Below are 27,874 nucleotides of genomic sequence, written 5' to 3' on the forward strand. Positions count from 1 at the left end.
TTTAACAACTACATGCATAGCTTTAAGGGGAAGCCAGTCCACCAATCTTCCATGGCCAGGGAGAGTTTGCGGGCTTGCACATCTCCCGTCCCAGCACTTTGCCTTTCGGCTAGGATTCCTCTTGCTTTCTGTTATCAGTACTTCAGACAGCACTAGCCTTAGCCAGTATTACCATAAGAGTTTCCCTTTAACAGGGATATGTAATGAGAACTTGAAATTTCTTCGAAGGGTGTTAAACTCCCACAACTTCTTCTTTTAAGAAACTTATTAACTGTGCAGGTCTTTGGAGACTTTTTACCCCATTCTTTTGATTAATCACAACAATCTTTATATAAAATAATCTACAAGTGCTTCCACCACTGATCCCTTAACTAGAGTTAATAAAAAAGCCACATAAACACCTCTGTACCATCCTATACTAGCAATTCAAGTAACAGGTATGTAGTTATATGAATGACACTTGCACTACTAAAGACTGAAAACCAGATGTACTACAACACCAAAGAGGGAAGAATGTGATGGTTTTGCTGCAAATGTAGGAAAGGGAACTGTAGCTAAGACATTAAAAAGAAAAAAAGGAAAAGGAACTATGGAGCACGGGCACAGCTGTGAATTAATCCTGCACTCCCCAAAATCACATAACTTCTGAAAATGTAATGCCATCTGGTTTAATATAAAAGTCTACAATGTGGCTGAAAGGAGGTTTATGCATAAAATAAAAGATTCTTCTTGCTTTTGTAGTAATGGTGTAACTTTGAGAGGTTTCTTATATGTCTACATTAGTCTGCATCTGAAGAGTCAAATTCTAAATATACAACTTGCTTACTTAGATGTTTACTTACCCATAATAGTTAAGGCAGTAGCTTTTGTTAGCTCTTCTTTCATTGAATCTATTACTTCAAAGTTACCACCATCCAAGTTGCATCGGTTTATAGTTCCATTTCCTGAACTGATCCAATACAGCCTGTTTTCTGCATAATCTATAGATAAACCTGAAACAGAATTATATAATGCATAAAGTCTATTTTCAGGAATGTAAATATATAAAACTTATCAATGATTATATCATTACTTATACATTAGCAAAATACATTTGCACATTTCACTCATTTAAAAAGTAGCAACCCAGATGAATAGAATTTTAAACAGTTAAGAAAGTAGCAAAATTCCAAATAATGTGAGAATACACACACACATTCATATTTATAGTTTTCCCATGTTACTAAAGTGGATGTTAAAGCCATTTTCCAGAGAAGTTGAACATGGACAGAAAGAGACTTGGTCTTCCTTTATATACTTAATCAATACTGGTTTAGTAAAACCTCTAATTAAATACTGTATGGTCATCTCATGGGGGATTTTCTTGGTTCATCTTTACCTGTACACTACATAGTATATTGATACTTTTAATCCTATGTAACCCTCTTGCATTCTTGGCTATACATGGGTCTGTCATCTCCTCATTCTCCTTTCCACACTTAACAATCCCTTCTGTGCTTCTTCTTATGTCTCTTCCTTTTTATCACTCCTTTTCTTGATATAGAATCCATTAGATTTAAGCTGATTATTTTACATTTTATGCATGTGATAAAGTATGGGTGAACTTACACTAGAACATCTTCTGTTAAGCAGGGATCTGTTATAGTATTTATGAACATCACAGTTATTGCTGTTGGGACACATGCTAATGAATAAAATACAGTTTCCACTATTTTGACAGTGTGATCTTAACGCAAATGAAATTGTTGAAGAAGTAGAAAGAATATGAAAGGTGGTATGTGCAGGAGAATTGGACTTTAAAAAAGCAAAATAGTTTATTTTCCCATCTAAGCAGAGGTGTGACAGAGCAAGCAAATTGTGATTTCAAAAGAAAAAAAAGGCAGATCCTCCTGTCCTCTGACCAAAAAGCAAAGCAAAGCAAAGCAAAGCAAAGCAAAGCAATGCAAAGCATGAAAAGGAAAGCTGTATGAGAAGTGGTGAGGGAGATTCTCCCACTTCTCTTGGGATCAGGCCAGCAGGATCAGTATCTCCTTCTGGCCAGCCAAAAATGATTCCTGAAAGCAATTGCAACCCCACTTTTCCAAGAATAAGCACCATTGAAATCAATGTGATTTAGTTCTGAATAAAGCCGTTGAAGATAACAAGATTCTTAGCAGTCATGTATTTCAGCTTGTTTTCAACTAATCATTCCTTGAAGCTACGGGACAAAGGGGACATTTATTTTTTCAAAGCGGAAGGGAGAAGAAGAGGGGGCAGCATTGCATTTTTTTCTCCAGTCCACTGGGTGAGTCAGAAGGATGCAGAGAAGCTACGGGGAAAGGAGATGGGAAAGCAACTAAAAGATATTTGAGTTGGTGCTGTTTAGCTGAAGACACGGTGGGGCACTTTGACCCTCTCCACAGGCCCAACACTCTGCCACCACTTCCCCTGGCCCTACAACACTACTCCAAGTTTAGCACACACTGTTACTGGGAGGAAAGTGCAACATAAAAAAAAAATGGTGGTATAATTGATCTGAAGAAATCTGTGAAGAAATAGTGGCAGAAATAGTGTGAAGAGAATGGGTTAGGTGAGCTTCATATGACTCACTACTGAGTCAGAGAGCACAATGCCAGTAAAAAATGCCTAGTGTAGATCTAGCCTATATTCTTACCTGTACTGATAATGGGTATAGGTTTAAATCCAATTTAAACCCATGGCTTTGGCCCATAAAACAGGACTTTCTCTTGTTTACCTCTTTCTACAGACCCTGCTATTTCCCAAATTTGAGCTAGAAGCTTTGCCAACCCTTCCGAGCAGATTTGGGATATGGCAGGAGACTGTTGAAGGATAAAAAAATCAGTTGCACAAGCAGTTTGTTCCATCAGTAGACAGCCAGCATTGGAAAAGTATTTTCCAGGGAATTCTATTGTTCAATTCATACCATTGGTGTTATTCTAAAGTTTATTAAGCTAGCAGAATATAATTTATATTAGTACTAGTGTCTGATTCAATAGTGCCCATTGTTCCTGTATTCTGCTTCTATAAAGCAGAGCAGCATGGAAGCTAAAACCTGCTGAGCACGTATCAGTTTTATAGAAAAGACAGTAAACAAGCATATTTTAGCAGTGACAGTATAGTTATATTTAGGCCAGGTGGATAAATTTGATAATACTATGACAGTATTTTATACAAGGTACTCTTCATACCAGTATTGTATGAGCAAAGAATTTGATACTGGGTGCAGCCCAGCTTCCTTGTTTGCTTTCAACCAAATGCTGGTCATGAAAGCAAGATTGAAAGTATGGGGACAGATTCATGTAGAACCTCATAAGTCAGGTTTGGGCTAGCACTGTAAGGCAACAAAACATGATGTATTGCTCTCTCCACTATTAGCTGACACTGGCTTGGATCCAGAGTGTTCCCTCTAGAAACGTAAGGGCTCCTTTTTGTATAAGGGACCGAGATCCACTTGAGACTCCCACTGAAGAAAGGGGCAGGAGATTAATTTTGTCAGTTCCCATTTCCACCCATCTCTTTGCCTGCTCATGAGGTTTGCCCAACCCTCTGGAGCAGCGTTTCAGAGGGCTAATTGGTAAGAATCACTGCTGCCATTCCACCAGTGAGATTGTCACAAGAGTAGAGTTCGATTCATAGAAACTCTGGATATGACCAGAGACAGAGATGTATGACACTGATTACTTTGAATAAATCAACAATGTTAAACAGTCTTCTTTTTATTTACACATAGTTGTTATTTGGTTTGGATATTTATTTATTTACTGCTGGCCTATGCATCGCCACTTGCACATCAACTAAACTGTATAAGAAACATAAAAACTGGAGATTTGAGGGTAAAGACCAGTCAATAAAATTGGGAGATTCACATCAGGAAAGTGAATTTGAAATAAGAAAATAGTGTTAATCAACCCAACAGCATGCCATTAATTAATTTATTCATTTAATTAGTGAATCCAAGCTTTAAGTTCTCAGTACTTCTGAAATCAAACAATGAGTTTAAAGCAAGAATATAAAATTGATTAGCTTGGAAAGCTGATGTTTATTTAAGAAAAATAAAATTCCTTTAGTCAAAAATGCCTCAAGGATGCAGTTATGCACTCAGTAGCAGGTCATGGTCATAAAATGTAGATGGGCATTCTGAGAAGTTTATGAGGCACTTGTATTTCAAATTTGTTGTGCACATATATTTTAAAAAGTCACAGGAAAAATCATAAAGAACTCAGTTGCTAAATACCCTCTTTATTTTAAAAATAAAATCCAGTAAAAATAAATCCAGTAAACAGTTGTAAAATGCATTAATGGAAGATTTAACATTAAATAAAGATTTATACAGAATTCTAGATTGTGTGGAACTTTCAGTGATACTAAAAAGGGAAGAAAATATTTCTTTTCTTCACAATCTCCATGTTTAGTGTCCAATCATATCTACCTACCTACCTATATTTCCCCCACAAAAAACACTACTGTCGGCAGCTCAAAAAGGCAGAATAGTTTACCAGCCATCCAAATATACAATGAACATCTTAACATCCTTACCCTGCTCACTTAGGACCTATTTTTGAAACCTGGCTTCTGGGAATAATTCTGGGAACTATACAACTTAGTGTTGTATTAGAGAAACCATTCCCTCAGCAGTGCTGGTTCCAGTCAGACAGAGGGCAGGCCAGTGTTAGTTGTTAGCCTTTCCTCTGGCTCCTACTTAGCATATTTACCAAATGCATGTATACTTGTATGAATTTTAGCTAACAGAATGCCCCTGTAAGATACCTAGAGCTACCTATCTATGAGAGCACAGCTAACAACCTATGATACCATAGATAGCTACCTATGAGACCATAGCTTTTCTGGAAGAAAACTCCAAGAGAATTGCAAGCTAAATTACTGAAGCCTTCTCCAAGGACAGATAGGGAGGGAGGGAAAGGTAGAGAAAGAGAACGGCATCAATCAGCCCATGTCAACCATATGGTAGATACCTCATAGTTCTGTGGAGAAGGGGTAAACTGGTGGCTGATCGAAACTGATAGGGGAAGCAGACAGATAAAGGAAGAATGAGGAGGTGAGGGAGAGATTATATTTCAATAGTATATCAGCGCTTATGATCTGTGCAAAACATGTCAGAGAGAGAGAGAGAGAGAGAGAGAGAGAGAAAGAGGGAGAGAGAGCAAGGATACTGAGGATCAGAATAAATCCAAAAAGAAGGCAAGAAGAAATGCATTGCTTGGCAATTACAAAGCCTTACTGGTCAAAAATGATTGGATGAAGAGGTTCCAAGATGGCCATCTAACACTGCAAGTTCCAAACGTAAGGATGAATGAAACCTGACAAGGTTTTCCTTGTTATTTGTTTGTTTATTTATTTATTACTTTTATATGCTGCCCTATAGCCAAGGGGCACTCTGGGCAGCTTACAAAGAAGATTCTTGCAGAATCTCACAAATGTCAGAAGCAGTCAGTGGTATAGTCATAGAAAGACAAAAGTAAAACCAAAACAAAAACTGAGTATGGTGACAAGAAAGGGAACCAAAAAGTGGACAAGAAAGATGATGCATGTCTTTTTGTGGCTGTGTTTTGGTACTAATTTGAGGTCACAGAAGAATTCAGAGGTCTTACTACCCAATAGATAAGTAATGCATTGTTATATTGATTGTATTAGGAGGCAGAAGATTTTCCAGGCAAGTGTATGGAAGATTGCATCACTCTTTTTTTATTTCAAATTATTTTGAGCAGGAACTGCAAATATAGCTCCTAATAACTAATTGGAGCAGGGTTCCCTAACCATTTAGGACATATTTGGGAACTTCAGAAACTGCTGTGTACAAAGTACTTAATCAGTGGATCATTGCTTTGGCATTTTTCTGTTGCATCTGGAATTTTAGGGTTATTTAACAAAAACATTAGACACCACAAATATCTCTTTAATCAGGGATTGTCTAATTCTGCCAACTGTTGGAACTACAATTATTCTTCTAAACATATGCTTTAAAAATGCTCAGTGGTTGCTTCTTTTGAGAAGAAAGTTATTGCACAGGTAAAATTTTGTACCAGAATAGTCTTTAATATAATATAATTTAAATTATTTACTTGTATCAGGGAAGTTAATAAACAAAAGGTGAACTTGATTCTCTGCACCCTTTTGACAACTAAGTCTGCTACTGCAAAACTGGATGGATTACCACTTACCTTCCATAATGAACTGGATCCAGGACCTTAAAATGCTTTTTTTAACAACTGAAGGGGTGGCATATAGACACTAGCATCAAATGGATAAATATTTGGATAACTGGTCTGCTTTTGTTGAAGTCTATGCATAATTTCCATGAAGTTGTATGCACGTCATACAAAACCAAGTATGTACATTAAAAATGTGTGGTGAAGGGAGATAAAAAGTGCCTATGAGTACCATGGTGGCAGCACCATTCTGTGTGATGTTGGAAATGCTGCATACTCTGCATTAGAACCCCTGAATCAGACCATGCCAGCTACTCTTTCTTGAGAGAATGAACACTTCTGAGGCATAGCCTGCCTTTATTTATTTATTTATTAGATTTGTGTAAAAGCCACCTGTTAGCATCTTGTGGATCTAGAAACAAGGTGGCCATCTCTGACAATGCAATATGCATTTGTTGAACTGAACTGATTCCTGGGTATAGTATGCATACCTATAAGGTTAATTATGAAATGCACTAACAAGTATAAACCATAGTTTTCACTTTTATACCACATGCAAACAGCAATCATATATTAATGTTGGGAGCCTTTAAAAACATGTCTCAGAGTAGAGCATATATTATATTATATAGCGATTTCTTTAGCAGGACAGCAGTCAGAAGGAGTGCGGATTGTTTAGACATCAAAGAGGAACATTCTGAGTGGCTTGGACTCCACACGCTCTCTGCTCAAAGAGGCCAGGCTAACGTTGTCAGATATTCCTCATCCTATGCCATGGCTTATATTAAATGACTTTGCCTCCACTCATGTAAGTCTCTTTAATCCAGCAGAGGCTTCCCTGAGCAGAAGGCCACAGAAGTGGTTTTTTTTAATTGATTCACTTTCTCGCAGTAGCCCCCTGTGGCCTCTCCAAATTTGCTCCAGAGGCTTGGCAGACCTATTGGAACAGAACTGGAGGTGGTATAGTGAAGGGACTGCAGAAGAAAGGGAAAAGTTGTGGAAAGTACCATCTCTCAGCTTTCTGCTCAAAGATGCCTCCACTGACTAAAAGCCTCCTGTGTTTGTCAGTGGAAGGAAACGACTGAATACAGCACAATTATTTGAAAAGACATATAGCTTACTATCACTAATGTTGGTGAATAAACTAAAAGCTTATTTAATCATTTAGTTTTAAACTCTGAACTATTGCCATACAGCTATACATCTATTAATAATAAAATAAAACTTGTATTCTGCTCAAAGATGGTTACTGCTTTATTTATCAATTGTTTTACCTGTAATTCTGCTGGGGAATGGTTGCTGTCTGCTATTGGAACATCAGAACGAATAGCTAGAACACCTTGATTTTTTTTTAATTTGATGCTTAGCATTTTAAGTTTAAGGAGAATAATGAGGATAATAACTGATCAAGTTGGTTTTGGTCTCCACTGAATACAATTTCAGTTCAATCAAGAAATCATAGTTCGGATTCCCAGCTCTGAGGTTGGAGACAGAACTTCAGCTTTGGATTTGGAAATTGGAACTCCAGTTCTGCCCACTGTTCCCTCACAGCAGGCATGGAAAGTACATGCCAGCTGCTCTCTGAGGTAAGGAAGGAGACCTCGGGGGATGGCAAAAGCTACAATTCAGTGACTGGGAAGGGATCAGATTGGAGTGGACAGTATATGATACATCCTGCTGCTCCAGCCTCCTTCACTCCCTCTTCAAAATGGCCATCTAGGAAAAATGCAGAGAGGCGTGTGGAAGCAACAATAACCCCCATGCTCCTCTTCTGCAGTAGATGAGCATGAAGTTCAGATGTTCATGTTTATCCTGATAGTCAATGTGTCTTATAATATTTGTATATAAGCAAAGGAAGAATGAAAATTCTAAAAAAGTCTATATGATATAAATCACAAATAAACATTTTAGGACTTAGCAATAAAAAGTCAATTAAAGTATCTTACATAATCAGAAACTTCAGAGAAATGTACTTATTTTGCATTCTTAGAACTCTAGGATTATCTAAGAAGTTAATCTACTAGTAATCAAGCAAAAAACCACACTGTATTTAGTATAATCTCAATTTAATTAAGGGTCATGATTGTAAAATATGATGCTATACAACAATAATAAATGCCAAGTGAGAATAATATAATTCAAATTCCCAAAGACAAAACAAATCCAACCTTGTGCCACACAGTAGGAATAGTACAAAACAAAGAAGCAGTAAATGTAATCCTCAGCATTTTAGAGAAATGTATTAGACTCACATATTGGTAACATGTTTGTGAGTTAAGCTATTAGCACTGACAAAAATAATTGTAATACTGGTTTCAGTCCTTCTGTTTATATAGCAAAAGGATAATTTGTGAGGCCATGTGCTCTTTGGACACTAAACTGAGTTTATTGTGGACTGAGAAGTGATGATATACTTTCCCCTGAATACCTTCTTCCTGAATGCATATGTAACTGTATATTGCTAATGTTGCATCCTGTACACACTTGCATTATTAAGCTACATAATATTTACTGAAGTGTGGAATACTTTGTCTTAACATCCTACAAATTTTACACATTCATATTATACATCAAACTCTTATTTAAAGAAAAAAATGAATGAAAAACAATAATCATAGAGGGTATTTACCAACTGGATCTTTTTGATTCTGAAACAGTATTTTGCTGTTGCTACCATCCATATTTGCCATATTAATGGTGTTTCCATCAGTCCAATACAGTTTCCTTAACAAAAATAAAACACAGAGAACAGAGAAAAACATGTCTGCATAAGGAATATTTACATAATATATGTACTTTATTTGGGTTGGGGTGATGCTAAAGAAAAAGAAATCCTATGGCAAAGTATCCATTCTGTTGCATTCACAACAAAGAGGTGGCAACAATTTTTGCAAGGTGGTGTAAAGGGATTTATTTAATTAATTTGCATAAAAGTGGCCCATTAACACAATGCTCTCTGGGCAGCTTTAATGACAAACCTTTAGATCTGAAGGATCTCTACCTTACCCAATATAGTCCTGAAGTGCCTGAATTTTCCCTACACCAGTGGCATTAGTTCGACGCAATCTCAGAAAATGTTTCAGTGATTTAGCCCCACTTCATAAATTGATGGGCCGTGCTGCTATAGCTCAGAGGAAAAGCAACACAAGCCTTCCTCTACATACACAAATAAAACACGCTACATAAAGGAACTTTGCAGTTGATTGGATTTGTGATTCATTCCTCTTGGCACCCCTTATTCTGAAGGGGAAGAAGCCTGAGATTTTCAGTCTCCATACAATTGATCGTTTTCATAAAGGCTCCAGCTTCTTCATGGGTTTAGTAAGTCTCTGCATTACCTGAATTTTCTAGTTGCCTAACAAATATAAAACCACATCAAAACGATTACATTTACAATACCATAGCTATATCTATAAAAATACTTTACCCTTTAGCTGGATGAACTGAAAGACACTGCGGTTTATCAATTCCATGTATGATTGAGGTTTTTAAAGAACCATCTAAATGTGCCACATTAATTTGTGTCTCATCGAATTCTGAGCTAATCCAGTATAAATTACGTGATAACCAATCCACAGCCAATCCCCGGATGCTTTGAATGTCTGCAAAATATAAAATAGAAAAATCAATTCCTAAACTGCACTGATAAGTTTTCATTAATTTTAATGAATTTAATTTTAAGTGTCTTAACCCAAAGTTAAAGCTCCTTGCCTCTAATTCAGGGTGAATAAAATTGCTTTTATAATTGTAAAAAAAAACTTTTAGAAATAAAATTGGAATTTGTGATTAGAAATCATAAATAATCTACTAAGTTTAGTTTTCCTTTGAAAATTGCATGGTTACAATTAAATATTCATGCTAAACCTAAATGGATAGTCTCATAAAAATAGCTCTGTCACAATCACACATACTGAATTATCTAGCAATCAAAATGGTCATTCATCTTATAAAAAAGGCTGCATCTAGCCTACTAGCTCTTGCTTTTTGAAGTTTTGAATTCTAAAGTCACATGTGAAAAGAAAAGGTCTAGATAAGATTGTGGTTGTTTTGTGCTTATGTGGTGGTGAAGCTGGGCAAAGCAGGTCAGGGAAGTCAGTTAATGGATCTGTACAGAGGCAGCTGATGTTTCCTGCTGCAAAGGTGGGCTGTGCTGGGTTCAGTCTACTTTAACTTTCCTGAGTACTATACTTTCATTAGTCAGGCATAGAAGGCAACAGAAAACAAGTCAAATTCAGCACAACTCTCTCAGTTTTGACAATAACTTACACATTATGCTAGCCAGTAGATCTCTGTTAAAGAAAATTTGGACTAAAAAGGGCATCTTTTGCCTATTGTACTTGATCACCACAGATAAATATGTGCAAATCTTCTCAACTACTATAGGGTGCATTCGGCATATCCCATGGCAGCCTAGCAATACCTAAAACTTAAGCACAGTTTCAACTAGATTTGGTCCAGATGGTCTGTCTGGTCCCAGTACTCCAGATCTACTGCAATGGACTTATCTAAGAGCAACAGTTTTGTGCATGGCTTTGTTTGTGATGACTGCTCCAAATTTAGACCAACTGAAGTCTAAGACAGAATCGGAACCAGTACTGAAAGCCTCACATTGGAAAGCAGCCTTGAAGAAAAGGGTGGGAAAAGACAATGTTGATCATAATGCATCTTCCTGTATTCCTACATTTAAGTCCCAATATTGAGCTTTGGATGATGGAGAATTTCAATATTGGAGCCTTCTGTCATTCTTTCTAGATAGCCATAGGAGCCTTCTTTGAGAGAGCCATTGATCACATATTTGTAATAAATGTGCTGGTGGCAAAGTATTCATTTCCTCCCACCAAATGTGCTTGTGGGAGAAGATCTCATACTTCTACACAATACAAATGTAAGCTTTATTTTATTAAATCTATGGTGAAGCAATGAGAAACATCCTTCTGTGCTATGAATCTGTCTCTTGGATTTCATCGTGAGAAAAATGAATGTAAAAACATTGCATCATGAATGACCATCATGCATGAAACAGCGAAAGTGGGGAGAGAGAAGTTGCACTCTCACGCACTACTAGAATCCTTGGTCACAACATGACCTTGGTACATTTTTAGGCTTAGAGGTAGCATATTTCTGAATAACAGTTCATGGACAATAGTTGAAAAGCCCTTTTGCTCTCATGTTGTGCTTGTAAACTTCTTGTAGCCATCAAGTTGGCTATTGTGGGACAAAGGAACCTGGACTATGTAGGCATTAGCTTTGATCCAGCGAGTTCTTCCAGCATTGGTTTTGGTTGTCAATAAGAGTCAGATAGCTCTTGAAGCTTGAAAGCAAATTATGAAAGTAGTATTTGTTAAGTTTTATTTGTAAAAACTTACATCTTCCCCATGGAATCCTTTTGAAGACTGAAGGCTTTGGAGAGCCTGCCAGTTCAAACACTATGATCTAACACTTTATAGACATATGGGCACCAAAAGATAAAACAGAACAGCCTGTCTTCACCCTGAAATAATTTCCTGAGGGAGTGGGGAGGGGAAAACTCCACACTGCAAATTGGTAATATCATCCCCATGCTGATGAAATTACTTTGGAGTATATGTTACGAACATTACAAAAATTCTGTACTGGAGCTAGGCTTGCCTCTTTCTCAATGGAACAGCTCCAGCAGAGACCAGCTACTGGATGAAGGACACCCGGCTGGCTATTTTTATCAATTCATCCCTCTCCCTGGAGTACCCTGTGACCATCCAGAAAAGATTTGGGGGCATCAGGCATGCAGGAGGTTGTAGAATTGGTAAAAATTGTCTTCCACCTTTCCATGAAAGTAGCCTGTTTATGGAATCTCAGTCCACGTCCCTCTACAACACTGGGACTTATACAATTTTCTTTATTGTGTTTTTCCCCAAAGAATTTTAGGAATTTTAATTTATTGTGGGTTGTGAGAAATGAAATACCAAACCCTTTGATGGTTTCCAGGTTTCACTATGGAAAGAAAAGCATTGGTGATCCAGTTTAAATCTGTAATGAAGACACACCTTTGGTGAAATTACCAATAACTATTACTCAGGGCAGCATAATGTAATCACACAATAATATTTTGTTATTGAGTGGGTAAGTATCCCTATAAAAGTGCAAGCATGACTGCCATTAAAAATATACTGTTTACCTCTTAATATGACAGTTTCCAGGCCAGTACCATTAATGAAGGCACGTTTTATAGTTTGTGTCTTCACATCAGTCCAGTATAAACGCTCCTCTGCCGCATCAAAATCTACAACAGTTACTTCATCAATGTCTGGAACAGTGAAGGCCGTTATATAGTTGAAGTATGGATTTTCTATATCAACCCCTCTTATTTCAGAGCGCCTTGCATAAAGAAGAAATTTCTTCATTTCTGTAAGAATCATAGATGCTATTTCTTAGGTACAGATCAATGGAATATCTTGTTTTTCATATACTTAAATTTGCAACAATGAAAATTAACACAAGCACATTTGTAACACAGATATATTTCTGTATAAACAACACATAGAAGTACATTAACTGGACATAGGTAAAGACTTTTGCCATCACATTATATGTCTCAAACAACTATGTTTGTTTTTAAAAAACAAAAAAAAATCAATAATTAATCATTTAAAGTCCAAATCTTCTGAAGCACAAAATATTGTTAGAAGACATAGAAACAGAGTGAGTCAGAAGGGGTCTCCTGGGCCATCTAGTCTGACCCCCGGCTCCAGCTGGCTTCACTCACGACATGCCCACCATGTGCATGTCCAGCCTATCCTTGAACACCTGCACTGATGGGGCCTCAACGACCTCTCATGGAAGCCCATTCCACATCCTCGGGGTCCTAACTGTCAGGAAGTGCTTCCTGGCATCTAAGACATAGAATTATTTTCTGTTAAGTGTTATTATTTGATAATGTTGAGTTAATGGGGAAATGCTTCATATCATAAATGCTTGAGCTTTGAAAGAAAAAAATGGCTGAATTTGTAATTTGATTGTATCAATATTCAACAGATCCAGATAGCTATAAGAGTAGGTCAGTTATTTAGTGAGGCCTTCATGTCTTCTCTCCAGTGCATCGTGCTACATTCCCCAATAGGCCATTTTTGACAGTCAAGAGTCTCCTGGCATAGTATACAGTGGGGCTGAACCCATTGTACCAGCAGAGTACCAGCAGAATGGGAGGGGAGCAGGCTTCTCAGTATGTTTGCATCCTTCTGCTCAAACATGCTGAGCTAAGGTAAAAGACAAAAGGCACGTGTAGGCAAAAACCATAGCAGTAGCAATATGGATTTGGGCTGATCCCTACATGAAAACCCCTGAAAAGAATGGAGTGGGTTTGCAGGAAAGGAGACCCTGCTATGTCTACAAGTGCATGGAGGTGAAGAAATGTTCAAGCAAATGGAAATCTGCTTGTGCAGAGCTCTGTGTGCATTCTAATGATGAAGATTTAATGATAGTTATCTCATTAGTTTTAACCAATTGTTCAGAATGTTAATGTAGTCTAACAAGCATATTCTAATTTCTAGCTTTCACCAAACAGCATTAAATAACAAAAATAAAACATCACAGCAAAGTTATTTTACTTCCCTCCAACCAACAACAAACATACAAGTTCAGCATCCATTATAGGCTTACAGTATTTCTTCTGAGAAGCTATCTGCTTTCTAAGCTTGTTCTTAAGATTCCTAAAATGATACTAAAATGTCTTCAGAAAAAGAACAGGTAGAGATTAAAACTATTAAGTACATTTTCATTATGCAGTTTACTTGCATCATCGTTTTCTGATGCCCTTTCCATAAAAAAATCTCCCTGTTCTGCAGAGATAAGTTCTATAAACACAATATTTACATCCACAATAAAAAGGGAAAAAAAGAAGGTAATAAATATCAAAGTTTGACAAGGTGAATAAATCGGAACACTATTGGCTCATGTGAGTAAGATGTGGTACCAAAAGCATCAGAAAATTCTACTAAAGAGCCCTCCTACAGTCATTCAAATATATAATGGGGGGGGGGGGGGAAGGAAGAAAAAGGGAAAGAGGCAAATACACGAGACTTACCGTAACACGTCTTTCTATCTGCAGATAGCTTCATTAGGTGAGGGCACGCACATGCAGCACTCCTGTTGTGATTGATCAGGCACATATGAGAGCATGGCCCCCTCCCATTGTTAGCAGTGCATGGATTCGGAGCTGAATTTAAAACAAGAACAGAAATTTGCATAGTACTTGCACCTTCTGCAAATTTAATAAAACAGGCAAAAAAAAAAAAGTCTTCCTTTCCCCAAAGTATGACCAAATGTTTGCTGGGGATGGCTAATGAAGGAGGAGCAGTTCTTAGTCCCTGCCATAAAACCGTCTACTCAGCTAGAAATGTTTGTCTCATCCCCATTTAAATTTGTTTCAGTCCTAAATATTGTTGTTCTGTTGACTTTTGTCCCCCTTCAAATACGGCAGATCAACATTGCCCCTCTCCACCTGCCTTGAGATATAGAGGAAATCTATGCTGTCAATCAAGTAGGAGGACCCAATGCAGGTGTTCCAAGGTCTTTGCATGCACAGTCTGTTCTCTGTTCAGGTATGGAGAAACTGCCAGCGGTCACTAGAAAACCATATTTCTCCCTTCTCCAAGCACAGCAGTGGAGTAGAGAGCAGGAAATCTCTGCTGCTTCCCATATTATTTCCCAATCTAAGTAATCAGATTAAAATACGGTCCAGAAACCATTTTCTTTATTGTTGGTAATCCTTCAGTGAAACAGTTGCAAAGGGCAATAAGTTCACTCTTTTTGGTTTGTTATATCGATATAGTTTTAAAATGTCATTTAAGCAACAATAATGCTGTTCACAAATTCACTTTTTATCTATATAAAACCACAAACCAGGAAGCACTATAAAGCCTTTGAAGAGTTATTTGCATAACACCAGCATGAAAAGCCAAAGCCATAGAAAAATAATAATTACTAGCTACAAAATTTCCCTTCATATGGCTAGTACTTAATGTACAAATTGAATATGAACAAAAACGCTATAATAAACGCTTTTATGAGATATGTTAACGGACCTTGTGGCTGACGACTTGGGTGATAGATCTGAAGATCAAAAGGCTGTGCACTAGTTTTTTGTATCACACTAACATTCTGACCAGTCCATTTGTTGGCTTTTGACAATGTGTTTGTCCTCCAGTCTGTCCAATATACTTCACTTCCATATAGAGAGACAGCAAATGGATGAGAAAGATATTCATGTCCTCGTATAATTTCAATCATGCCAGTTCCATCATATAGTGCTGAATAAATAGCATCTGACCTGAAAGAGAGCCCAAACAGAAATCACTTCCTAAAATAAGATACATAAATCAAATAGGTGAAAGTGTGGTTAAGGTAGTTATGACCTTATAGCTGTATTCTTGAAAAAAAAAAAACAAATATGAAAGGAATGTAATTTTATTTGAATGCTTGGGAAAGGGTCATATTTGCATGTTAAGAGTACCTGGTTGGGTGCAAAAAAGATCAGGTCTAATACCTGGCACCTCAGGGTAAGGATTGGAAGGACTCCTGCCTGAAACTCTGAAGAATTGCTGCTGTCCAGTGTAGACCATGTTGAATTAAAAGGGATCAAAGATCTGAGTTGCTATAGAAAGTGGCTTTCTGCACTCCACTTGATTTACAACAGAAAACTTGCATTTTTCTTTAAAGGGATCTTGCAAACTCAGGTAATTTTTGCTTTTCTTTTTCTAGTTGTCACAAATATAAAGCAAAACATTTTCTTTCTTTGCACTTTTCCTATTTTTCTAACTTATTATCATGTTGTAAAGTATAATGTATATACATAAATATTTAAAGGAATTCTTTAGAAAAAGATGCTGAATATTAAACTTTTCTGCACCCTGTTTGTGTAAATATTTTGCTGATTTCCTGACCATCTACATGGCTTTCCTAGAGACTGCACCTCCGCAGAGGCTGATTGCACCTTTTTTGTGACTTCTGAGCCCTGATACTGTCATGAAGAGTGAGGCTAAAGCAGGCAAAATGCCCTAAAAGAAAATATCAAAGTAATGACAATTTCTCATACATTCCCTTCTCAGCTACTTCCAAGTGCTTCTGCCTAATTGTCAACAGTTCTCCAGTCTTACCTCTGTCCCCTGTGCCCCATCACATGTAATTCAGGAGGACCTCTGCACCTCCAGAGAGGTTTCTAAGAAAAAGAGGACCTGAAAATGCCCCCTTCTGTGAAGTTCCTTCAACTTCTAGTATTCAAGTTCCATGCATACCATGACTAAATTGCATTCTACTGATGTCAGTGCATCTGCTTTACGTATGGCTAAATTTGCATCAAACCTAGCAAGTTTGATACTATTTTTTCTATAGGGCCCCCAGTGTCACAAATATCTTTCTCCACTGGTGCTGTCTCTCTAACATTTACATGGGAAAAGGATACTACTTCGTTGGAATTGGATCAGAGTTTGCAGGAATATAACACAAAGAAAAGGATGAGGTTAGTCGACTCGTTTGTTTTATCATACAGAAGCATAATAACAAACATCTGTCTACCACACATACATCGCAGAAGTAATGTTAGAACTTTTACCTAGCATCTGTCCATACTATTCGTTTTTCAAAATGATCAACAGTAAGGCCATTAGGCCATGCCCCACTATCCATGTCTTTGTATATGATCCTTCTTCCTGCTCCACTCATGGAAGCAGATTCAATACGAGGAAAATTGGCATCCCAATCTGTCCAAAACAGAATTCTGAATGATACAAAGAAGAGAAAGAAAATTAAATTTATAATAAAAGGAGAAATCACACACACACAACCTTTAAAAGCAGCATCATTACATTGACATTTTTACAATAGGTATACCATGTAAAAGATATTTTTGTTACTGATCTAAAGCTGTTATAATGTAGTTATTCTGTTGCAACACTTTATGGCACAATCAAGCCCTACCGAAACTGTACAATATCCCTTTATATTAGGAAGTCAGATTAGTGACCAAAACATACTTTGAATAATATTGTGACCTACACATATGCCAGAACACAGATTTTTGCTAGTCAGGATGAAGATGATCTGTGGGTAGTTTCTGTTATCATATACAGATGTTTGCCTGAAAGATAGATTTACTTAGACTAGTAAGACAAGTAATGGTGGAGTTTTCATTAAATTGGTCCTCCCTCAGACACTATTGGGTCCTGGGAAATTCTTGAATGTTCTGGGGGATTTTCCTGCCACTAGAACACTGCTGCTGGGGATCTGTGAAAAGGAAGATGATCAGGGCAGTTGATATAATCACTCCTAAGCATGCTGTCCTGAACACAAAATAGAGGCTCTTGGTTTTCTACAGAGCTTCACAGTGTAGCACCTGAGTAGATGACCAGAACCATGCTTAGTAAAAACCCCAAATTTAACTGAATGTGAAAAAAGGACAATGGAAACATCTCCCCACTCCTGCCTCTGTTTCTATTAGGTAGGGCACCATTGTCCGGAAAACTGATTTCAGGTGTCTAACAGGCTCTTACCTGTTGTTCCCCAGGGTGGTGAGGAAGAGCAACTGGAATCTTCTTGTGACAAGTTTGCAAAATATTGTGCCCATAAAATCACTGATCTCTGCTCTGACTTATTAAAAAGAAAATCTTTTGAGTGAGAGGCTTGAAGCAAGTCTTCCAAGTCTGCTGGGTGGGTTTCTGGACAAGTATTGCTTCTGCTGGACTTTTCATTGGTATTCAGTACCATCAATCTTTCTGAGATCCTGGGTCAATATGACACTTGGAGGCACTATGCACCCCCTTGGCCTTTGGTGTTCCTTGGGATTATATTTTGTTCCCCAACACGTGATTGTTTAATATTTACATGAAGCCATGTGGAAAGGTCATCCAGCATCTTAGTATGCTACTGAGACATAGTTACATTTCTCTTTCAATGAATGCCAAGGGGGATGGAGAGGTTCTGAACTACTTATTGTGCACAGGGAAGGTATTAGGCCAGGTTTTAGGCATGGAGACAGCTTTGGTCTGTCTGTATGATTACCTATGTCAGGAAGGAGATTGGATAATTTGTCCCTTTCTATATGTTTGGATGTATCAGAAGCTTTTGGTACCATTGCTCATAGTATACTTCTCCAATGACTGCTTTAGCTGGGAATGGGGGCCATACTACACTGTGGGAGTTTCACTCCAAAGTGAATGACTGGCTCCAGAAGATGCTGTTTGGGAAATATCGCTCAGCCCCATGGATCCTCCAGCATGTTGTTCCCCAGGGGTCAGTTATATCCCCCATGTTATTCAACATCTACGTAAAACCACTGAGTTGGGTGATCTGGAGATTTGGAGTGTGCCACCATCAAAATGTTGATGATTCACAGCTGTATTTCTCTTTTTCATATTCAGTAGGTGAGACTGTGAATGTGCTAAATTGATGTCTGGCTGTGAGAACGGACTGGATGCAAGCTAAGAAACTGAAGCTCAATCCAGACATGACTGGGGCACTGATAGTGGGTGGTTATTCTCACTGGATGGAGAGTGCCCAACCTGTTCTGGATGGGGTTACACTCCCCTTGAATGAGCAGATTCAGGGTTTGGGGAATTCTTCTAGAATAGAACAGAATGGAAGTAGAGTCGGAAAGGGTTGCAAGTCAAAAACTTTTGTGGTTCCTCTGAGGCTCAAACTCAGGATCTTCTGAATATAAAGTAGATGTGATAACCACTACAACTCTGTCACCTGAAGCTCAGTGGCCTCAGTGGCACAGAGGGCCCTCTAGCAACTTCCACTGCTAACCTTCAAGTTAAATTACAGTAATGCAAGGATTGCCCTTGAAGACTCTTCAGAAACAGCAACTTATGCAAAATGGAACAGCCAGACTAATACTGAGACCAGAAGATCCAAGTATAGAATATAAATTCTGGCCCAATTTGTATTGGTTTTCTATATGCTTCAAGCCATTTCTAAGCCCTACAACAGTGTGGAACTGTAATATCTGATAGACTATCTCCTCCAACCTGAATTTACCTGGACATCTAAGGTCTTCTTCTGAGGTCTACCCACTGATTCTGAAATGATCTTCCTACCGAGGCATATGTGATGCCTTCAACCTTTTGGCACCAGCTTATGACTATTCTCTTCTCTGAAGCATTCAGTGGCATTTAATAGCATATAGGGACATTTATGTCAGTCTAATTGTATTATACATTTTTAGCTGTTTTACACTCTTTAAAATTGCATTTTTGATTTTGTATATAGGAATATTATGCCATTTTATTATGTTTTTCTTTAGATGAATTGTTATGAACTTCCCAGAGAACTATTGGGCAGTATAGAAATGAAATATATAAAACTTGAAATTAACAATAGATATGGGTGAATGAACTGAGGCTCCATCCATATGAGAGAGATCCCATTCATAGTTGATAGGCCAAGAAGATAGGATAGATTGTACTTTCAAATATTGGATGGCATAAACTCCCTTTGAAAGGTTAACTATGTAACTTGGATACAGCATTCATGGGTGGTTAGATGGTCAGGAATGTCTATGCTCAATACAGCTGGGTACCTTATTTGAGGTGTGTATAAGGCCCCAATGGTTCACATGTTAATATTGTTAGGTTATTGCAATGCTGCTGGGTTTGAAACATGAACAGAAATCACAGCTGCATAGCAGCCAGAATGTTGACCATGTAGCACTAATCTTGAAACTTACTTTTGCCTTCCAATTGGAAGAACATTCAAGGTATTGATTCTTGTGTGTGCTACAAAGTCCTAAATGATTTGGGTGCAGAGTATTTACAGATTGCCTCCTTCCATTTGATTGGATGGCATGCTGTGTAGGAATAATGGAAATTTTATTTTAGAAATAATTTTAGAAATAATTTTAATTAAAATTTCAATACAATAATTTTAGAAATAATGGAAATTGAAAGAGAACCAGTGTGGTGTAGTGGCTAGGAGTGTGAGTCTGGCACTCAGGTGATCTGGGTTCTAGTCCCTACTCAGCCATGGAGCCAACTGAGTGACTTTGGGCCAGTCACAGATTCTCAGCTCAAGCTACCTCACAGGGTTGTTGTTGTGGGGAGAGGATTGAGAGCAGGAGGAAATATAATGATATAAACTGCTCTGATTTCTTTTAAAAAGAAAAAAAGAAGGATATAAATCTAATAAATAAATAAATTGCAGTCAAAAACAGCTGAGAGCCCAAGGTTGTTGAAGGCTGGTATAACTTTAGAAAGTGATACAAGAATTCCTAACTTAGCACAGATCATGCCACTGTGAAGTGCTGGTAAGACAACCTGCACATTCCAATCTTCCTGCCTGTAATATGCCCACTTAACTTCTTGTAATATTGTACTTCTGTAAAATTTTAAGACTGGTGTTTTACATTCTACTTACAAGATAAATGTGAGTAATGTTCAGATGTAATCTGTACTAATTGGATGTCGACCTGATACACAAAGGCATATGATTGTATGCAAGTGATTAGTAAAGGGACATTTAATTGCATCACTCTCTCACCACCTAAAGGTGTGCAACCAGGAGGGAGATCTCATGATTAGCTCTGGATAATTATCAAACTGTAATTTCATAAAAGACATGCCTGATTGTAAATGAAGTTCCTTTTGGGAATTGACTGCCCATCTTCCCATAGAGATGCCAACATGCCCCCTATGCTTTCCTATGTATTCAACTGCAAAATTGTGTAGTTCTGAAAACAGGCAAAACGAAAACAATACGCAAAGCTGAGAAGGTCAAGGAATTCCACTGCTTAATTTTCCTTAGAACACACTAAATCCACCTCAAATGAAATGGCACTAGGAAATGGTAAACTACAGTGAAATTATATATGATGATTATCTCCAAGTTACAAATACAGAAGCTGAAATCTAGATAGGAAATTAATCAGATGTTAACATGGTGAGACATACATTTAGATCTGAACAACTCAACCAGCAGAACAGATTCATAACTTGTTGTTTCAAAGTTGGCTCAAAATTAGCATTATTAAAACTAAGGACAAATGAAAAGTGACAACTCACCATACATCAGGTGGGAAAACATTAGCTCAGTTTCATTACAAGTTAACATTAAAAGTATGTTTAATTACCCATATCTGGGATCCAAAGCGATAGCCCTAGGATGCTCCATGGCCCCTGCTATTAATGTTGTCCTCAGTGAGCCATCTAATTTAGCTACTTCAATTTGGTCCAAATTGCTGTCTATCCAGTATATATTTCCAGCAATCCAGTCAACTGTTAGACCTTCAGGGGTAGCTAAACCATGTTGAACCACAGTTTCAATGGAGCTTACCCCTGTGAAAATATTAGAAGAGTTCTTAAAATGCTGAACACACTAGCTTAAAACTTAAACTGCAATACAAACACCAATGACGCTCAAAAATGCTATTATCAAATAATGTATGCTATTCGGAAATATTAAAAGTATTTCTAAATGTTTAAAATTATTCCACAAATGTCACACCTACAATGTTTCTAAGTATAAAGAAGGCTGATATGTATAATGACATCAAACTGAACTGTCTGCAATAATTTGAACATCAGTGTTAAGTTTGTTCTCTTAACTGTTGAACGTGTCAGAAGAAACTGACATGAACTGCAATCTCATTCCCATTTACCTGGGAGAAGCCTTTGTGTTGAAGAATACCCATTTATCTGGGATTTTAGCCTTTGGGTCAAAGTAGCTACATTTGAACAATTCAGTGTACCAGTTAAAAATGCATAAATTGGGGTGTAAATTGCTTAATCTATTCTTTGGGAGGTAAACTTTTCTTTCAGAGGATAATATCATGAGAAGGAAGGTAGTCTATGGCTAAAGGTTTCACTACACCAGCGCAGCCTTGATAAAGAGTGTTGGAAAGACTAACAAAACAAGCTATACACGTCTATTCAGAAATAAGCTCCAATGAGTTATTTCCAGGTAAGCATGAATAGAATTTCAGCTGCAGCCTTACTTGCAGGGATGTGTTCTCATCAATCCTACAACCTGCTGTCACCAGCTCATCTTCACCTGCCCCAGTTGTCATGATCCCAAATCTGAGCAGCAGCCAAGACTTTGATGCAAAGAAGGAGCTGGTTTAGACATATCACCAGCCCAAGCACAGAGATGGTGGAGCCAGGCTCAGGCCCCAGCAATGAACCTGAACAGCCAGGAGCCTGCATCTGGTTCCACCATATCTATGTATTTCACTAATGGGCTTCTACCTCTCCAACAGAGGGGGCTTCCCGCAGCAAAAGCCCACCTAAAATGGTACTTACAGATTCTCATGAGGAGCTTCCCTCCCTCCCCATTATACCAGGACCCTTCTTCCCAGCAACAGGGAACACACAGGGCAGAAACTGAATAGGAACAAGGCTCGAAGTCTGAGTACTAGCTCCTTGAAAGTACTAGCCTCTCCATTTTCCAGGAATGGGCCGAGTCTGGAGAAGCAATATGCCCAGAAAAGATAAAAGACCTTGGGAATATTGAATGAAATAATTCAGACTGAGATTCTGGAACTTAAAATACTAGAACTTGGAAAAAAATCGGGGGGGGGGGGCATTCTACCAGGCTTGGGAGTGGCCATCTCACTCTTACCCAAAGATGATGGCATGGGCCTTGAGCAGATACAGCACTGGGTTATGGTAGGGATGGTGGGAGAAGTGGGACATTTGCAAGTACCCTGCATTCTACACAAGTATTTGCTCCAAATGCTCACAACAGCTTTTTGCTTTTCCAAGTATTCAACATGGAAAGGTTCACCCTTTCGGGGCAAGCAGTGCATCCCTGCTCCCGTCATTGCATTTACTTTTATTCCTACCTGCAATATTGATGTGAACATGCAATTGATAAAGCATTATGATTTAAAAATGATTTGATTGTATGCATGAGTGCATTCATATTTTTGTGGAATTGTTTGCTGATGTGCATGTGCACATTTACACATTGTCAAAATGCCACTCAAAAAGGAACTCGATGGAATAATGTTTTAGTTTGTTTCTTTGTTCTTTGTAGTGATTTGTCAAGTGCAATGTATATTGGTAGGTAAGAAAAGAAATCATGAAGGAAGTGACCACTCTGACAAACTGTGCATGCACATGCTCTGTACAAAATCCAGAAATTAAGCATAAAACAGTGGAAAATTCCTAATACATTAAAAGCACATGTATTTCAGAACTCCACAATTCAAGGAGAAATTTAGAAGAAGAGAATTATGGAAACATTCCTATATTAGGGCTAATAGTAATTGATAGACTAATGAAATTGCGTAATTCCCTTCTAAGCTATGAGTGAGACAGAAATGATGAAATTATAACTTTGGCAATATCCACAGGATAAGGAAGCAAAAATTGGTCCCTAAATAGGAATGGCAGGTCACTCTTAACAAAAGCAATAGCTCTTCCTTTTTCTCTTTTCCTTCTGTCACCAGTGGTGACAACAACAGCAACAGCAGCATACTTTTTTAACGGTCTGTTACCACGCTCTTTTCAAGTGAGTTCCCAGTTTCTGGGAATTGCAGCTAAGAAATGGGGCCATCACAGAAAAGTCTAAGCGCTTTCAAAATAAATATATTGCTTTCCCCCTCAGTGCTCTGGAATTACCCATGCATGGGGACACTCTGCATAAAATTGAATTAGAAAAGAGAGAAAATAAAATCAATCCACTGTTCTTGCTTCTTCTGCTACCGTAATTGATGGCAAAGTAAAAAGGAAAGATGCTAATAGGTTCCGCTAGTGCTCCCATGTTACCTGGCCCCCTAACTCAGGCAAATGTCCATTCCATAATAATTTCCTTTGGATAGAACCACTAATATCAGTGGCCATGTCGGCTAATTAACTCCTGCACATACCACATCCTGAGACAATGAATTAATTAACCAATGCTGGAAAAAAGTTATTTCCTTTTGTTTATCCTAAATCTACTGACAATCAGTTGTTGTTACTGATCCTGATTTTCAGTGTTAAGTAAGAGGGAAAAGGTTTATCCACTTTTTTCAAACAATGTACAATTTTATAAGTGACTTTCATGTCCTCTCTTAGCCAGAATCCTTTTGAACTACAAAGGTTCCCACTCTTTAGTCTTTTATATATGAAATACATTTTGCTCCTGTACCCTTTTCATTTTGATTTTTTTTTAATGACCAGAATTACACAAAACATTTCAAATGAAGGCACGCGTTATATAAAAAGCATTGGTACTACTAGTTTCAGTAGCTTTCCTAATAATGCTTAGCATAGATTTTTTTTTCCTTTTTCACAGCTGCTGTACACTGTGATTACATTTTAATTCACTTATCAATTAAATCATTAACCCAGTATCTTCTTCCAGGTCAGATCTGATTGGTATAGATCCTTTAAAAGGGGATTGGACAAATTCATTGTAGAGAAGGCTATCAATGACTACTAGTTCAGAGAGTATGCTACCTCCAGAATTAGAGGCAGTGTACCTATGTAAATCAATTCCCAGAGAATTTTGGCAGAATGATGTATTACCACTCATTTCTTGTTTGTGGGTCTTGTAGACAGCTGTGTGAACAAAATGCTGGACTAGATGGTTCTTTGGTCTGATCCAACATGCATCTGTTTTGTTTCTATTGTAAAATTTATCACTTTATATAATTTGGTATTAATTACAAATTTCTGTCTTCCTTTATTCATCCCTAACTCCGAGTAGCTTACAAATAAATTAAATACCACAGGTTTAACAATCCTTTCACGTAAGGGATAACGGAGAAGAAAATGGAATAACCTGGATTCAGTTTCCCCGGTGCCAAGTGCACTCTGTCATGAGATTAACACATGTGTGTGTTCTGTGTCAATATATAGGTCACGCCAATGGCTGAATACACATCTGTATACAAGGCAACTGATGCAAAGGTCATTCTTGAAGCCTCCATACTTGGAATAGTTGGAATATCCACATTATTCAAATATTGATTGGGATGAGCAAAACATGATGGAAGAAGTTGTAAGAACAGTCTTTCATTGTTAAAATCACTTGGTGCTCATGCCAATAATAAATTTTAGATTTTGTAACATTCTAATTGCAAAAAATATTTTGGATAGAACTTAACATGTTTGTCATCTTTCTTTAATTCCTGCCAAGGCTATTCCAGAAAGTCTAAAATTAATTTCATACCTCCTGTTTCAGAAAGCTTGCCTCTGTAAATTTTATCTTCTACCACATCTGTCCAGTATAGTAAGCTCTGATTGAAGTGGAAATCAAGTGCTATTGTATTTCTTAAACCAGGAACTAACAGGCTGTAGTCCCGTTTCTGCAGATCGATTCTTCTGATCTCATGCCGAATAGAGAAAATTATGAAAGCTTCAAAAGGATCTGGGAACAAAATAGCTCATTATAATGGAAAATGGAAAAAGAAGTAGGTCATTATAATGATGTTAATAAAATACATACCTTGATTAACACTGACATAATATTCTACTTGTATAATGCAGATGTAATAACTGACACCACTAAATCAAAAACCTTATTTTAATCTATCATTCAAATTTCAGCCCAAATTCCACCTTAATGCATGTATATCAGATATAGCAGTATTTAACTGTTGTTGTTAACATGAAAATTAATTGCAACCATCTTACTGTAGAGTATAATAAAGTAATCAATGGTGACAGCTCAGAAACATTCTGAAAAACCCCTTTGAACTAGCAATTTTTTTTAATTTTAATATCTTGTATGTTATTTTATTATATAGTAGAATGATACATAGTGTAGCAATTCAATTTCCCATTTTAGGGAAAATGCAAATTAAAAGTGCTAACTTGTAATATACAGAAAGCCACGCTTAGACTTTTACTACAACAGCCACTGTATCTGCCATTCATAAGAAGAAATATCCAAAGCAAACAAATTAGCCAGTGAGGTATCGTATGCCCACATCCTCCTACAATACATTCCTGTACATGTCTATGCAGTAAGTCCCGCTGAGTTCAATTAGACTTACCACCAAATAAGTATTGGTTGCATCAGATATCCTCATTAAAAAAAAAAAGATTCTTATCCCATTTCAGTTATTCCAGTTCAGTTATCTTCTTACACACACACACAGAGGGAGGGAGGGAGGGAGGGAGGGAGGGAGGGAGGGAGAGGGAGACTGGAAACTTGAAACAAACCTCTAAGAGCAAGAGAGTTCTCTCCATAGATTTCTGGCCTAGCTCTCACTCCACACTGTTCAAATCTTACAAGAGGAAAGAGGAACTCCCTTTTTCGCTACCCCTTGCTTGGTTTCTCCCCCTTGACTGGATTTCTTTTCCCCCGCACCACCAATTCTGTGACCTACACCCCTTCTGCCACTTCTGAGGACACAGGAAGTCCTCCTCAGGTAGGAAGAAACGGCAGTGATGGGGGTGAAAGCAGAGTTGGAGCAGGGGCAGGGGGTAAGGAAGCTGTATGTTGGGTGCCAGCAAAGGTCATGGTGGATATCGCTACACCCAAGGGCGCTTCATTGCCAATGTCTGGTCTGGAGACTGAAAAAGAAAATGTATGGTGTATATGAGGAAAGGTTTGCTTTGTTTGCTTCTTTTGTTTGTTTGTTATACTTTGGCCTACAGAGCAAGTTCAGGCTTGCTTGCAATTCTGTTGTTGCTGTTTCCTCCCCATCACCTCTTTCCTCTTCTAAGATCTGAACAGTGCTAAGAGTGAAAGCTAGGCTAGAACCCCTGAAACATTTGTTTCAACTCTCCAGACATGTGCTCCCCCTCGCCCTGTGTGTGTGTGTGTGTGTGTGTGTGTGTGTGTGTGTGTGTGAAAAGATAACAGAGCTGGCATGATGTTATCTCTGTAAAAGAAATGTGATAGCGGATTGTTGTTTGTTTTTTTAAATAAGGATACCTGATGCAGCCGATGCTCACTTCTTCAGAGTAAGTTTAGTTGAACTCAGTGCAACTTACTGCCGAATAGACCTGTACAGGATTGCACTGTTTCTGCAAAGCAAATGTTTCTTGTTTTGCTTCTTTTCAATGTTCATCAGAGGAGCTCTACTGAAGTGAATAGATTGTAAATGTTCAACTTACCAATACTGGCACAGCTTTCACCATCTTTATTGAGCCTCCAGCCTTCATAACAAGAGCACTTAACAGTATTTTTATGCTGTTCACACACCTGGCTGCACTTCTGGTGTTTGGTGCAATAATCTACAAATTCACAGGTTTTATTGTCTGAACTCAAGTACAGTCCTGGGGAGCATGAACACACAATTCTTCCTCCAGGAACCACTGAACACTGATGGCTGCAGCCACCATTGTTAAGCGAACATTCATCTGAAATAAATTAATAAATAAGGCTTTCTCAGTTAAACAACATGAACCACAGCACTCTTATGCCTGTTTACCTGGAAGTAAGTCCCATCCTTTCCATGGTCTGTACTCACAGGTAAATGTGCATATGATTGGAGCTCTCACAGATTAGTACAGGGAGGCTTTGTTTCCTTTTAAGATGACCACTAGGATCTAATAATTAGATTTATACTAGATGGTAGCAGATGGATATCAGAGAGCCATAGCACACAGGATTCCTCAGATATCAATCCGGGGCATTAACTGTTTTTATTAGTTAGTATGGGAGGAAAACAGGAGTAAACGGAACTCTGTGGATGATAAAAGCATTGTTAATATAGGTAAGGGTTCAAGCTTTTAAAAGGCAGACTGGCTCACAGCATGAGCACGAGTAATAGGGCAGTTGAACTAGTGCAACATTGTACATTG

At 37.9% G+C, this 27,874-nt stretch overlaps 1 protein-coding gene across 1 annotated transcript in view; it reads right to left on the minus strand.

The window, feature by feature from the left end:
* The window catches only part of LRP1B (LDL receptor related protein 1B), a 730,365-nt gene that overhangs the window by 251,917 nt on the left and 450,574 nt on the right, over positions 1–27,874 (minus strand). Inside the window, exons 23-32 of the mRNA XM_044438491.1 lie at positions 27,185–27,430; positions 25,290–25,487; positions 21,262–21,466; positions 16,753–16,917; positions 15,227–15,471; positions 14,227–14,358; positions 12,322–12,549; positions 9,595–9,769; positions 8,797–8,891; positions 843–992 (exon numbers count right to left, since the gene is read on the minus strand). Coding sequence (XP_044294426.1) covers positions 843–992; positions 8,797–8,891; positions 9,595–9,769; positions 12,322–12,549; positions 14,227–14,358; positions 15,227–15,471; positions 16,753–16,917; positions 21,262–21,466; positions 25,290–25,487; positions 27,185–27,430 — 1,839 coding nt within the window. The remainder of the gene's footprint in view (positions 1–842; positions 993–8,796; positions 8,892–9,594; positions 9,770–12,321; positions 12,550–14,226; positions 14,359–15,226; positions 15,472–16,752; positions 16,918–21,261; positions 21,467–25,289; positions 25,488–27,184; positions 27,431–27,874) is intronic.

The sequence above is a fragment of the Varanus komodoensis genome, unplaced genomic scaffold (genome assembly GCF_004798865.1).
Source record: "Varanus komodoensis strain SLA01 unplaced genomic scaffold, ASM479886v1 scaffold32, whole genome shotgun sequence".
NCBI classification, from domain to species: domain Eukaryota; kingdom Metazoa; phylum Chordata; class Lepidosauria; order Squamata; family Varanidae; genus Varanus; species Varanus komodoensis.